This window comes from Eretmochelys imbricata, chromosome 7 (assembly GCF_965152235.1).
Source record: "Eretmochelys imbricata isolate rEreImb1 chromosome 7, rEreImb1.hap1, whole genome shotgun sequence".
Lineage (NCBI taxonomy): Eukaryota > Metazoa > Chordata > Testudines > Cheloniidae > Eretmochelys > Eretmochelys imbricata.
In genome coordinates this window covers 38,050,876-38,065,315 of record NC_135578.1, presented here as the reverse complement: position 1 = coordinate 38,065,315, position 14,440 = coordinate 38,050,876, and the positions used below count along the sequence as shown (strand labels likewise).

General features: G+C 41.5%; 2 protein-coding genes across 2 annotated transcripts in view; one reads left to right on the top strand and one right to left on the bottom strand.

Moving 5' to 3' along the window:
• SYN2 (synapsin II) overlaps positions 1-14,440 on the top strand; it is a 411,884-nt gene that overhangs the window by 280,039 nt on the left and 117,405 nt on the right. The window lies entirely within an intron of this gene.
• The window catches only part of TIMP4 (TIMP metallopeptidase inhibitor 4), a 51,368-nt gene that overhangs the window by 15,473 nt on the left and 21,455 nt on the right, over positions 1-14,440 (bottom strand). The window contains exon 2 of the mRNA XM_077822438.1: positions 4,223-4,320. Coding sequence (XP_077678564.1) covers positions 4,223-4,320 — 98 coding nt within the window. The remainder of the gene's footprint in view (positions 1-4,222; positions 4,321-14,440) is intronic.

Sequence of the window (14,440 nt, the reverse complement as noted above, 5' to 3'; positions counted from 1 at the left end):
AGTTCCCCCTTGCTTCCTGTTCCTTCCGTTCATATTCTCCCAATTACATCATTAACCCAGTGATTAGCACCCAGGTGCTCATAATCCCTCAACTGAACATGTATAATTGGCTTCAATTAGGCCTGCCCTCTTCCCAGTGCTGCAGCAAACTCAGTGACCAGAGTGTTACTAATAGTACCCTGTCACACCTTGCCACTGGCAAGAGTCTTGTTGGCTGAGAGTGTGTGCGAGTTGGTGTGCAACTGCTTGTTCACTTTAAACAAATTCTCGCACAGCCTTCAACAATCCAACAAATCCTGCAGCGATGGGGAATGGCAAAATTGACAGTCGATGAACGTTGCTGGGAGTCATAGTCTAGAAATCTGCATGTGGGCTGGTCAAGAATTTGGTCACTCTGCATTGACCTGGGGTGACACCATAGTGTGGCAGCATCTTGATCGACATGACTGCTCTATTCAGGGACAGCACAGCTGACCTCAATCTGAGGAAGAGGCTAGAAAAGATTCCCCCAAAATTGCTCATCCCGAACAGCCCTCACCAGCTTACCCTGGCTGGAGGGTGTCCCATCGTGCAGTCAAAATTCAAACAAACCTTGAAAAGTTTCCTTTTGTGTTACTGTTGCAATGTGGAATGTTCATACATTATTGATCATTCAAACCAAACTGATTCTCCTGTCATGTGAGCTGCTCTGGTTGTTTGAGAGCTTGAAAGATACTGTATCAACATTGAGGCATTGAACAAGATTCAACTTGCTGAAGAGAGACAACTGATTGAGCAGAGTGCTGAGAACAGTTTCTTCTGGAAGGGACGCCCACAAAACAAGCAGGAATCATCTTTGCAATCAGAAAGAATATTGTCTCTTGTTTGGAGAGCCTACCCATTGGTATAAATGACAGACTGATGATGCCGCAACTGCCCTTGAAAGGTGGATGTTACGCTTCATTGATCTGTGCTTACTCACTGACGATGACTAACTCTCATGAGGATAAAGAGCAATTTTACTCTGAACTAAAAGACCTGATTCTATTGACTCCCTGTAGAGACTAGTTGATTATTTCAGGTGACTTGAGCACTTGTGTTGGCTGTGATGATTTCTACATGGCATGGCATATTTGGTAAACATGGGGTTGGCAAGATGAATAGCACTGGCCTACTTCTGCTGAAGATAGGGGTCGAGTATCATCTAGTTGTTAAAACATTTGTCTTCCAACGTCCCAACAAATAAAAATGACCTGGATGTACATTTGCTCATGTCATTGGCATTTGATCAACAATGTGTTGGCGTGACATCATGATCTAGGACGACGTGTGCATAATTCTGGTATTATGTGGAGCTGATTGTTGGACTGACCACCCTCTTATTTAGCCAAGTGCTCTATTTATCCAAAACACCAATCAGTTAAGTGTGTAACGTTTTCCCAATGAAAGATCTGTCAATTGCCGAACAATTTTCAACACAGCTAACTATTGTTTTAGAAACTCTTCCAATGACCAGTTATGACACATTTGCCATATGGGTATCCTTGCGTGACACAATCTGTAACACGATTGTGGATTGTGTATAAAACACTGTCATGCAGACTGGTTTGACAATAGTGATTCTGAAATATCAGATCTCCTTGATGTCAAGCAATAAGGGCATGCTGCGCTCTTATCTGACCCGCTCTCTGAAACAAAAAAGGCCAGATGTAGGGCAGCCTGCGGTATACACCAATGCAAACTCTGCCAAATGCAAAGTATGTGGTTTGACTGTAAAGTAGATAAACTACAGGAGATCACTGATAATCATGACTCCAAAGGTTTCTATGGGGCGATTAAAGTTGTGTATAGCCCTGCTCTGTCTTCCTTGACACCGCTAACAACTGCTAATGATGAATATCTCATCAGAGATCACAGTGCCATCTACCAACAACGGCGTGAACAAAACATTTCAGTGAACTACTTAATCATTTATCTACTGTTTCTGATGAGTCACTGGATAATGTCCACAAATTGCCCACATCAATGCACTTGTCAATTCACCCACTTGAGCTGAGGTGTTGAAGGCTGTTCAAGGAATGAAAAATAACAAATCTCCTGGTCCTGATGCCATTCCAGCTGAAGTTTTAAAACATGGAGGAAATCTCATTGACAGGCTTTTTGAAGTTCTCTTACATATCTGACTTCAAGAAACCATACCACAACAACTAAAAGATGCCAATTCATCATTATCCATAAGCATAAAGGTTCAAAAAGCAACTCTGGTAACTACCACGGTATCTCTTTGCTCTCTGTGGCCAGAAAGATTCTTGCATGGATCTTCCTAAACCAATCCCTGACCGAAATCATTAACACAGAATCTGTCTATAGACAGAAATCAAAGTCTGTAATGCTCACATAATTGCAGTACAGGTGTGAATCATGGACCTGTTATCAACAGCACATTAAAAAGTTTGACCGTTTGAATTTGTGACACCTATGACAATTGCTGGGCATCAAATGGCAGGACTGGGTTTCCAACAGAAGTACTGGTGAAAGCTGGTTTGTTCAGCATCAAGGCTCATTTGATCTGTGCCCTGTTGAGATGGACTGGACATGTAATTCGTACGCCTGAGACTCATTTATCAAAACAGGTCTTATATTTCTAATTAAGTTCCAGCAATTGTAAGTGTGGGGGGCAGATGAAACATATCAAGGACACCCTGAAACAAAATTTGCACAAAAAGAACATTTCTGACCCAACCTTTGAGCAACTGGCAATTGATCATACTGCATGAGGCCATGCCATAAAGGCAGGTGTCCACAACTTTGAGAAGAATTGCATTGAGCAAGTGGAAGCACATTGCCAGGCAGGTCAATCAGTGCAGCTAGGTAAATGGCTCTGACCAGTGGGGTAAACATTGTTCTTCCTGAGTTGGTCTATGGAGTCGTGCACAGACCCATTAGTACAAACTGTGATTGTCAGTGTTGTCCTGGAAATCAAAGTGATTAGCATCATCATTAAGGTTGTTGCCTGCTGGTATCTGTACCTCCACCGCCAGTTTGAGTAGGTCAGTTCCTGTGCTCCCTCTATGGCCTGGTCTACACTGGGGGTGGGGATCGATCTAAGATACGCAACTTCAGCTACAAGAATAGCATAACTGAAGTCGACATATCTTAGATCGACTTAGAATCACTTACTTCACGTCCTCGCGGCGCCGGATCGACGGCCACTGCTCCCCTGTCGACTCCGCTTCCGCCTCTTGCAGTGGTGGAGTTCCAGAGTCGATGGCAGAGCGATCGGGGATCAATTTATTGCGTCTACACTAGACGAGATAAATTGATCCCCAATAGATCGATCACTACCCACCGATCCGGCAGGTAGTGTAGACATGACCTTGTATTTGTCATGTTTGCTCTTCCAAAAATAGATTCCGGAAGAGACTAACAGTAACCAATTTTAAAAAGTGTGGTCACCCATCTTTCTACTTCCACTCACCAAAAAGAAAAACAGTATGATTTTTCTTTAAAATGAAGGATTCAGCGTACAATTTTTTTGTTCAGGGTATAGCCAAATCATAGTCTTATTGACATCAGTGAATTTGTCAATGACTCTATTTGGACCAAGATCTGTCCATGTAAGAGTGCATTAATGAATGTATCCTGTGAGTAGAGCTGGACAAATAGTAGGAAAAACTTTTTTGTGAACGTTTTTCCCAGGTTTGAATCACTTTTGGATTTTGTGCACTCCCACTTTTTGTTTGCTTTCCTTAGAACATTCATACAGGTGGGATTTTGTAGAAATATCCGGGGGGGGCGGGGGAGGATGGCTGATTTTTCTGCAAATACCACTGTTCACATGTGATCAAGGGTTTTTGCTATTCCTGCTGTAAGTGCCTGCCTGTTTGTTAAGTTTTGTGTCTTCCAATCAGAAAGTAGAAATAATGCCCTGACACTTAGATGACTAAACATACACCTCAGGCAGAAAATAATCAAAGATGCATAATGAATAGTTTTCAAATAATCCATAGGTTAAAATATGTTTACATACAGTATTCATCAAACAATTATGAATAACAAATACATTTATCAAAATCAGCCTGTTGGTAAATAATTCATGAATAGAAAAAAAGAGCTGCAGGCCAACCAGATCCTACTCCCAATTCAAGGGAAATTTGTCATTGACATCAGCATGAGCTGGTTCATGCCCTGGTACATTAGTCAGCAGTATTGAATGTCAAAATAACCAAGTGATTCCATGTACCTTTATTTGTTTGATTTCATACCGGATCATTTTGTGAGTGTCAAGTGGGTCATCACTGGCAGGAACCACCTTTTCACTGGATATTTTTGCACGAATCACTGCAAGGGGGGAAAAAGATTTTATTTGCAAAGAAGCATATGCCTGACTTTTCCATCAGTACTATATGTTACATTTTTCCATTTATTAAAATAATTGTAACAGATTGCTATGTTTTTCTATTGGACATTAGAAAATGTTCAGTAGCATTTAAAGCTTGTTAGTACAAGATTGTTCAAGACTGAGTTAACTCCTGAAAAAATAAAAACGATACAGGGCATAACCTGCCATGTAAATACTACATCATTTTCAACGAACCAAAATATATCATATGGTTCTGAAATTTTCTGGTGTAGATTTCAGGCCAGATTTTCAAAAGGATTCAGTACCCAGCAGCTCCCAATGAGCCACTTCATTTTGGTGCCTAAGTAGGAATTGGTAGCTGCTCAGCTCTTTTGAAAATCTCTGTTGAGACAAACATTAGTTAAATGAGAATTGGTTGTCTAAATCCACTAGTGAGCTTTGATTAATCTGCAGGCCTGATTCAACTCCCATTGACTTCAAAGTGTTTTGCGTTGGGCCCCTGAAATACAGAGTAGCAATGAAATGGACCAGAGTCAGCATTCAGTAAGACCATGGCAGGCAAGATAGAAATATGAATACCGTGTAGAAAATTAGAAAGAGAAGAAGATGAGGTCAGGCATCAAAGTTACATCTCTTGTGATGGCAAGTAGCTGCACCTCAATAGCTATTTCTCAGATTCCATATGTAACTTTTATTAAACAGTGTAAATGAGTTACTTCTAGTATTGCCTTTAGTGATGTCTTCTCTGTTTTAGCTGCTTTGTGCAGAGGGGAAATTATTTATTTCAATCTTTATAATCAAGAAAGAAACATTTAGCTAATGTGTACTATAAATAATCAGTCAGTATGTGAATGAGCCTAATGAGGAGAGAACTTCTCAAAGTGTGGTGTCTGGCTCCACAGGAGTGTTCATGCTGCACTCTCCTCTGTGTTGCTACAGCAGGTACAATCCTCCTTTCGAGCTTGCAGCAGGGGCATTTTACCTACAGTTTTTATCATGTTCCAGTCTTGCTCATTTGTCTTTTCCTCGCAGAATGTTTCATTTTCCTACTTGTTATCGGGAACAGTATAGTCTCATGCAGAAAACTCCTATGTTATCTCAAACCTCTTAAAACGCTCCAGGAAGGCTTTGGAATGCCATTCTAATCAACCAGACATATTACACAGAAACTGAAATATCTTTCTGATTGTTGGTTAAAAGTGTGTCTTTTTTCCCTATCTAACCAGATTTTCTAAAAATATTAGGTAAAAGGGTGGAATATTAGGCACAGAGTATTAGGATATGTCTCCACTACAGCAGCACAGCTGTGTCGCTGTGGCTACACCACTGTAGTGTAGACACTTGCTACAGCACTGGAACGTTGTTTCCGTCACTGTAGTAAATCCACCCCCTCAAGAGGTGTAGTTAGGGTGACAGAATTCTACATCCCAGGTCGGCTTAACTATGCCTCTCGCCCCTGAGTGATGTAGGAAGGTTGACCTAAATTTTAGGTGTAGACCAGGCCTAATACTGTGTTGGGAATAATACATTGGGGCCAAAATCTTACACTTTGTGCTTTTGCCCCCAAAATAAGAATTAATTAATATTAATAAGAGTATTAATTTGTCCCCAATTCTGTCTGGCCACAGTCCCACATGCCCTTTGCAGGCTATTCCTGTGAAGAGGAAGAGTAATTAGTGTGGAGAGGTAGTGCATGGATCCTAACAGTCAGGAGATATGGGCATTCCAAAGCACAGATCACAGCCACAGCTCTAACCCCATCTATATGACCTCTTCCATAGGTGGAGCAGTCAGTGATGGATCTGTAGAGTGGTGTCTCTGCATGTGTAGTGGGGAACTACAGAGTCATGGAGGAGCTGTTCTGCTACACACTTCCTGTCCTGGTTGTGCCATTTTGGGCATTCATGTTCGATGCCAGAATTTGTCCTTCAGTACTTACTAACTGTGGAAACAGCTTTCAGACACCTTTCATGGTTCTGTTTGTTCATTTGTTTTATTTTTAGCATTGAAAGAGGAAAAATAATCCCAAGTATATATACAAAATAATGGGATCTAACTTAGCTGTTACTATTTAAGAAAGAGATCTTGGAGTCATTGTGGATAGTTCTCTGAAAATATCTGTTCAATGTGCAGTGGCAGTCTAAAAAGCTAGCAATTTTCGGAACCATTAGAAAAGGTATAGATAAAACAGAAAATACCATGTCACTATAGAAATCCATAGAATGCCCACACCTTAAATAATGCATGCAGTTCTGGTCACCCATCTCAAAAAAGATATATTAAAGTTGCAGAAGGTGCAGAGAAGGGCAATAAGAATGGTTAGGGTTATGGAACAGTGTCCATATGAGAGATTAAATAGATTGGGACTGTTCATCTTAGAAAAGAGACAACTGGGGGCGGGGGTGAGGAGATATGACAGAGGGCTGTCAAATCAGGAATAGTATGGAGAATGTGAATAAGGAAGTGTTATTTACTCCTTCACATAACACAGGAACTAAGGGTCACCCAATGATATTAATAAGTAGCAGGTTTAAAACAAGCAAAAGGAAGCACTTCTTCACACAACCCACCGTCAACCTGTGAAACTCACTGCCAGGGGATGTTGTGAAGGCCAAAAGTATAATTGAGTTAAAAAAAGAAAAGATAAATTCATGGAGAACAGGTCCATAAATGGCTATAAGCCAGTATGGTCAGAGACACAACGCCATGCTCCAGGTATCCCTAAATCTCCAGCTGCCAGAAGCTGAGACTGTATGACAGGGGATGGATCACTCGAAATTGCTCTGTTTTCTTCATTCCCTGTAAAGCATCTGGCACTGGCCATTGTCAGAGACAGGATACAGGCTAACTGGACTGTTAGTCTGACCCAGTATGGCTATTCTTATGTCTTTTTTTTTTTTTAATAAGCTAGCAGCATTGACATGACACTTAAATATTTTCAATGCACTCAGAAAAATCATAGTCAACAAGTTAGAGTAGGGAAAGGTCTCTCAGAAATTAGATCTGCGAAAAATGAAATTAGTTTGTGTAACACTTTTAAAGTAGAAATGCTTTTAATTATAACTAGTTAAACAAGAATCATGCCTTCCTCTAGAAAGTAAACAGTGAAAACATACTCTGTATATGGTGGCTTAAACCCATTTCTAAAGGAAAAAAAGACGTGAAAGCCTATAATAAAAACCAGGTTGTTTTCTTTAGAGCAATATAGAGGTCAGCCTCAGCTAATGATAGGCAATTTTCATTTCCTGCTTATTTGCAGAGAAAAATGGATGCATTAATCAACACAATACAGATGGCTGCAGCTTCTGAGCATGAATCCTTGCATGGAGTGGTACAGTGCTCCTAGATCCTAGAAGGGAGCATAGTAGGCTTAGAAAATGAGCTGGATAGAAAGGAATGGGTTCTTCACGTGTGAGTAGCAAATTCCATGGTTCAGCTTCTTCTAAACTGTAGACCAGAAATCATCTACAAATGAGTTATACACCCACTTATTAATGCAGATTTTAAGTGCTTTAATATACTTTCACATAAAAAGTTCAACAATTTCCATCCCACCATCAACCTCAGCCTAGACCAATCCACACAAGCAGTCCATTTCCTGGACACTACTGTGCTAATAAGCGATGGTCACATAAATACCACCCTATTCCGGAAACCTAGTGACCGCTGTACTTATCTACATGCCTCCAGCTTCCATCCAGGACACACCATACGATCCATTGTCTACACCCAAGCTCTAAGATACAATCGCATTTGCTCCAATCCCTCAGACAGAGACAAACACCTACCAGATCTCTATCAAGCATTCTTAAAACTACAACACCCACCTGCTGAAGCGAAAAAACAGATTGACAGAGCCAGAAGAGTACCCAGAAGTCACCTACTACAGGACAGGCCCAACAAAGAAAATAGCAGAACACCACAAACTGTCACCTTCAGGCCCCAACTAAAACCTCTCCAGCGCATCATCAAAGATTTACAACCTATCCTGAAAAATGATCCCTCACTCTCACAGATCTTGGGAGACAGACCAGTCCTCGCTTATAGACAGCCCCCCAACCTGAAGCAAATACTCTCCAGCAACCACACAACAAAAACACTAACCCAGGAATCTATCCTTGCAACAAAGCCTGATGCCAACTCTGTCCACATATTTATTTAAGTGACACCATCATAGGACCTAATCACATTAGCCACGCCATCAGGGGCTCATTCACCTGCACATCTACCCATGTATATGCCATCATGTGCCAGCAATGCCCCTCTGCCATGTATATTGGCCAAACCGGACAGTCTCTATGCAAAAGAATAAACGGACACAAATCTGACATCAGGAATCATAGGTTTCAGAGTAACAGCCGTGTTAGTCTGTATTCGCAAAAAGAAAAGGAGTCCTTGTGGCACCTTAGAGACTAACCAATTTATTTGAGCATGAGCTTTCGTGAGCTACAGCTCACTTCATCAGATGCATACCGTGGAAACTGCAGCAGACTTTATATATACACAGAGAATATGAAACAATACCTCCTCCCACCCCACTGTCCTGCTGGTAATAGCTTATCTAAAGTGAGCATCAGGTTAGGCCATTTCCAGCACAAATCCAGGTTTTCTCACCCTCCGCCCCCCCCCACAAATTCACTCTCCTGCTGGTGATAGCCCATCCAAAGTGACAACTCTCCATGCATGTCACTTTGGATGGGCTATCACCAGCAGGAGAGTGAATTTGTGTGGGGGGGTAGAGGGTGAGAAAACCTGGATTTGTGCTGGAAATGGCCTAACCTGATGCTCACTTTAGATAAGCTATTACCAGCAGGACAGTGGGGTGGGAGGAGGTATTGTTTCATATTCTCTGTGTATATATAAAGTCTGCTGCAGTTTCCACGGTATGCATCTGATGAAGTGAGCTGTAGCTCACGAAAGCTCATGCTCAAATAAATTGGTTAGTCTCTAAGGTGCCACAAGGACTCCTTTATCAGGAATCATACTATTCAAAAACTGGTAGGAGAACACTTCAACCTCTCTGGCCACTCAGTAAAAGATTTAAGGGTGGCAATTTTGCAACAGAAAAGCTTCAAAAACAGGCTCCAACGAAAAACTGCTGAGCTTGAATTAATATGCAAACTAGATACCATTAACTTGGGTTTGAATAGAGACTGGGAGTGGCTGGGTCATTACACATATTGAATCTATTTCCCTAAGTTAAGAATCCTCACACCTTGTCAACTGTCTAAATGGGCCATCTTGATTATCACTACAAAAGTTTTTTTCTCCTGCTGATAATATTTCATCTTAACTAATTAGCCTCTCTCAGTTTGTATGGCAACTTCCAACTTATCTGTACGTATATAAAGAGATCTTCTTATTATATGTTCCATTCTATGCATCCGATGAAGTGGGCTTTAGCCCATGAAAGCTTATGCTCTAATAAATTTGTTAGTCTCTAAGGTGCCACAAGTACTCCTGTTCTTTTTGCAGATACAGACTAACACGGCAGCTACTCTGAAACCTGTCATAAAAAGTACTTGTAGATCGTGTGCATTAATTCTTACTGTATTGTGGAAAAGGTCTAAATCAGAATCAGGTTTAGGCGTCCTCACTAACACTGTTTTTTAAAAGAAAAGATATCTTTTCTTTTCTTTTTAAAAGAAAAAGAGCTCACTGGATATAGAGGAGGACACTAGGGGTCTGCAATTGAGGGTAGCTCCATAATTCTGAAATAACACACAGTATTTGTATGTAATAAAACTTTTGCTAAAGATACATTCTCCTTTGTTCTCCTGTGGAAATAAAAGCTTTTTAAATTATTTATTAAGCTATACTTGTTACTCTGTGTGAGGAACACACATACACAAAATCTATAATTGTCTCAAAAGGGGCCCCTGGATTTATACGTGGCAGGAAGTGCAACTTTTTTCTATCATTTACCCATTACTCTGGGTGTTAAAGTTAAGGGGAAAACAGTCCATGTTTAGTGGACTTAAGTTTTTAGAGAAAGAATCTTGCCTTTTAACTTATGACGCTGAAGGGAGTCTAACTTGAGGTTTTAAGGGAAATAAATGATGCATGTTAAAGAAAGTCTGGAACTGGAGTAGTTTTTCTTTACTTTTCTGTACTACTGCTCTCTTCGAGTCTGATTCAAACACACACAAAAATTTGTCTGGCCCTTCCAGCTCTTCCTGTTTTTCTTTTTTTCTTTCCTTTAAATTAATTTTTTCAATGAGTGTCGTCTAGTTGTCTGGGAAAACCTCTTATTCATGCAGTTACTTCTGTTTTTAACCACAAGCACTTCCTGGTTTAGCATTCTTTGGCTTACGCAATCCTACTTCTCCACTCCCGGTGCAGAAGAAGTTTATAACATGTGATTCCCCCATGTCTGTAGTTCTGTTTAAAAAGTGGTTTCAACTGTAGCACTACTGACTTGGCTTCTCCTCTCCTCCATATACCTTGAAACAGTCGCTACTGTGTTGTTTTATCATAGTAGTGCCACTTTCCCTGCCATATCGTGATTGGTTCCTTATGAAGAATCTAGGTATGTGAATGTGTTTGAAGTTAATACACAAGGGCTATACGCAATCTACCTAAAGTTCCTTCTGCCTTTTGCATTGAATATGTTTGATTTATAAATTCTTTCCTACCTTGCCACTGTAGAAATAGTACTTAGCACTTTTCATGGTAAGTGCTATACAAACAGAAGGCTTCATAACAGCCCTATAAAATAAATGATTCTTACCCACCCTTTATAGATGGGGAAACTGAGATGAAAAGTGGCTAAAATGCTCCAGCCCCATACATGGAGTCAGCTGAGGCGTCCAAGTTGGAACTCAGACGTTCCTGGGTCCCAGACTTGTGCTTGGTTCACTAGGATCTTACTGTGAGGTAGTGTTGATGTGTGATGTTAAATAGCACCACATTCCAACTTGGAGAAGAATGAATTTCACTTGTGGGTGAAATGTTTTCCATATGGATTTTTAAATCAGTTAGCAACATTCATCCTAAAATATTACAATGTACATTTAGTTGTATTTTTAGGTAAATGTTAAAAATATTTGTATTCCTTCTTTCCCAAATATTAATGAAAATCTCTTACCATGCTGCTTCTGCTCCATGCTTCCCTTATTGCCTCACAAGATAAAAAAAATCATACTTGTATAAAAGTCTGAGTTCTAATTTGCTATTTATAATATACTAAATATCTTTTTACTAACTTTAATTAAATAGTTAACTTTTGACTCTCTCATGGATGTTCTGTGAAGACTGACATCTGGCAACGCTAGTTTAGGTAATATTTCTCTTCAATGTAAACCTCTGAATCACTGTATTATACTCCACAAAACTGTCTTACCTTGTGAACTGGGGTGTCAGCTGCAACAGCACCTGTTCTGGCCAAGTGGAGCATTGCACCTGCGTCCACTCAGTTTGGCAAGGCTGTTAGTCAATTCCTGGTGCCCAGGGGGTCTGAAAACCCCCTCTGTTCTTAAGTGCCTCAGGGAGCTAGTACAGGATCCCAGGCCCACCCGCTCCATTGCGTTCCAGCTCAGGGCTCTTAAGCTAGACAAGCTGAATCAGGGTTTGACGACTCCAGCCATGTCCTGAGCTCCTTCCTACCTCCCCGTGATTTCTGTAGGCTCTTCAGCCCACTGGTCCAGTCATCATCTTCTAGGGTGCTGTCTCTGAGTGACTTTTCAGCAGCTTGCAGGCAGGAGTTCCCTTCTCCAGCGTGCTCGCTCCACCCTGCCCCTCTGTCTCCCAGTCCTTTTTTTCTCTGAGCTGCTGTCAGGTTGCCAATCAGCATTACATAAGAATGGCTATAGTGCGGGGGTGGGCAAACTACGGCCCAGGGGCCACATCTGGCCCTTCAGACATTTTAATCTGGCCCTTGAGCTCCAGCCGGGGAGCGAGGTCAGGGACTTGCCCCACTCCTCACGTGCCGTGGCTCTGTGTGGCTCCGGGAAGGAGCGGCATGTTCCCCCTCCGGCTCCTACGCGTAGGGGCAGCCAAGGGGCTCCACATGCTGCACCAACCCCAAGTGCCGCCCCTGTAGCTCCCATTGGCTGGGAACAACAGCCAATGGGAGCTGCAGGGGCAGCGCCTGCGGGCAGGGCAGCGTGCAGAGCTGCCTGGATGCACCTCCACATAGGAGCTGGAGGGGGGACATGCTGCTGCTTCTGCCAGCTGCTTGAGGTAAGCGCCATCCTGAGACTGCACCCCTGATTCCCTCCCATGCCTCAACCCCATGCCCTAGGCATGATCCCCCTCCTGCCCTCCGAACCCGTTGGTCCCAGCCCAGAGCACCCTCCTGCACCCCAAACCCTCATCCCCAGCTCTACCTCAGAGCCCACACACCCAGCCAGAGCCCTCATCCCCTCCTGCACCCCAATTTCATGAGTATTCATGGCCCGCCATACAATTTTCATACCCAGATGTGGCCCTCAAGCCAAAAAGTTTGCCCACCCCTGCTATAGTGGGTCAGACCAATGATCCATCTAGTCCAGTATCCTGCCGTCTCACAGTGGCCAATTCTAGGTGCTTTCCCCCCTTAGTCAACTCTTTTCAAAGCTGAAAAGTCCCACTCTTTTTAATCTCTCCTTACATGGAAGCTGTTCCATACCCTTAATCATTTTTGTTGCCCTTCTCTGTACTTTTTCCTATTCTAATGTATCTTGTTTGAGATAAGGTGATAAGAACTGCACACAGTATTCCAGGTGTGGGTGTACTCTGGATTTATATAGTGGTGGATTAATATAGTGGCATTATATTTTCTGTCGTTTTATATATCCATTTCCTAATATTCTGTTAGCTTTTTTAACTGCTGCTGCACATTGAGTGGATGTTTTCAGAGAACTATCCATAATGACTCAAAGCTCTTCCTTGAGTGGTAGGATCTACATTAGCTGTTATCATTTTTTATGTATAGTTAGGATTATGTTTTTCAGTGTGCATTACTTTGCATTTATCAACATTGAATTTCATCTGCTATTTTGATGCCCAGTCATCCATTGGCATTGGCTGACAGTGCCTGAATTAACCCCTTGATTGCTGGGCCAACATGTAGTACATACATGACAAAACTATATTAGTCCTTCAAAAGAGGAAACTGAGTTGGACTTTGTGCAGATTAACTTGGTTATTGCTGAAAAATTGCAGGAAGAAGGAAATGGCCCTCTGTTGTTCATCCTAGTTAATTGGTAATTTCAATAAGTGACGTGTTTGAACTTAGTGGAGTTTATTTTCCAAAACTGGCTCATTTACAGTGACAGTGTAATCAAGAACACATACATCCAGACTGGTCTGAATAAATATATAATAAGTAAAGTACTTTCCCCATATATGAGACAAAGTACATTTCAAAGCTATGTTATTTTCAGTACACGATAGTAAAATGTTCTAGAGCTTCTGACACAATTTTACTCAACACCATTACAATGGGTTTTGTATATGGACATACTGTCTTTTCTTTAGCTTTCAGCAAAAATTGTAAATGGATAGAAGATAAAGCTGTTGTGGTCTGTATGTCTATATATTTCCAATTGGTGTTGCTTTTAGATGTTGATCCTCCCAAATACATCTTGCAGTGACAACAGTTTCTAATTAATATTCTGTGGCTGTCACACTTACTTCCATTTAAACCTCTTCCTATTCTCTAAAAGAAAAGGAGTACTTGTGGCACCTTAGAGACTAACCAATTTATTTGAGCATAAGCTTTCGTGAGCTACAGCTCACTTCATCGGATGCATACTGTGGAAAGTACAGAAGATCTTTTTATACACACAAAGCATGAAAAAATGGGTGTTTACCACTACAAAAGGTTTTCTCTCCCCCCACCCCACTCTCTTGCTGGTAATAGCTTATCTAAAGTGATCACTCTCCTTACAATGTGTATGATAATCAAGTTGGGCCATTTCCAGCACAAATCCAGGTTTTCTCCCACCCCCCCCCAGACACAAACCCACTCTCCTGTTGGTAATAGCTTATCTAAAGTGATCACTCTCCTTACAATGTGTATGATAGTCAAGGTGGGCCATTTCCAGCACAAATCCAGGGTTTAACAAGAACGTCTGAGGAGGGGGGAAGAGGGGGTAGGAAAAAACAAGGGGAAAT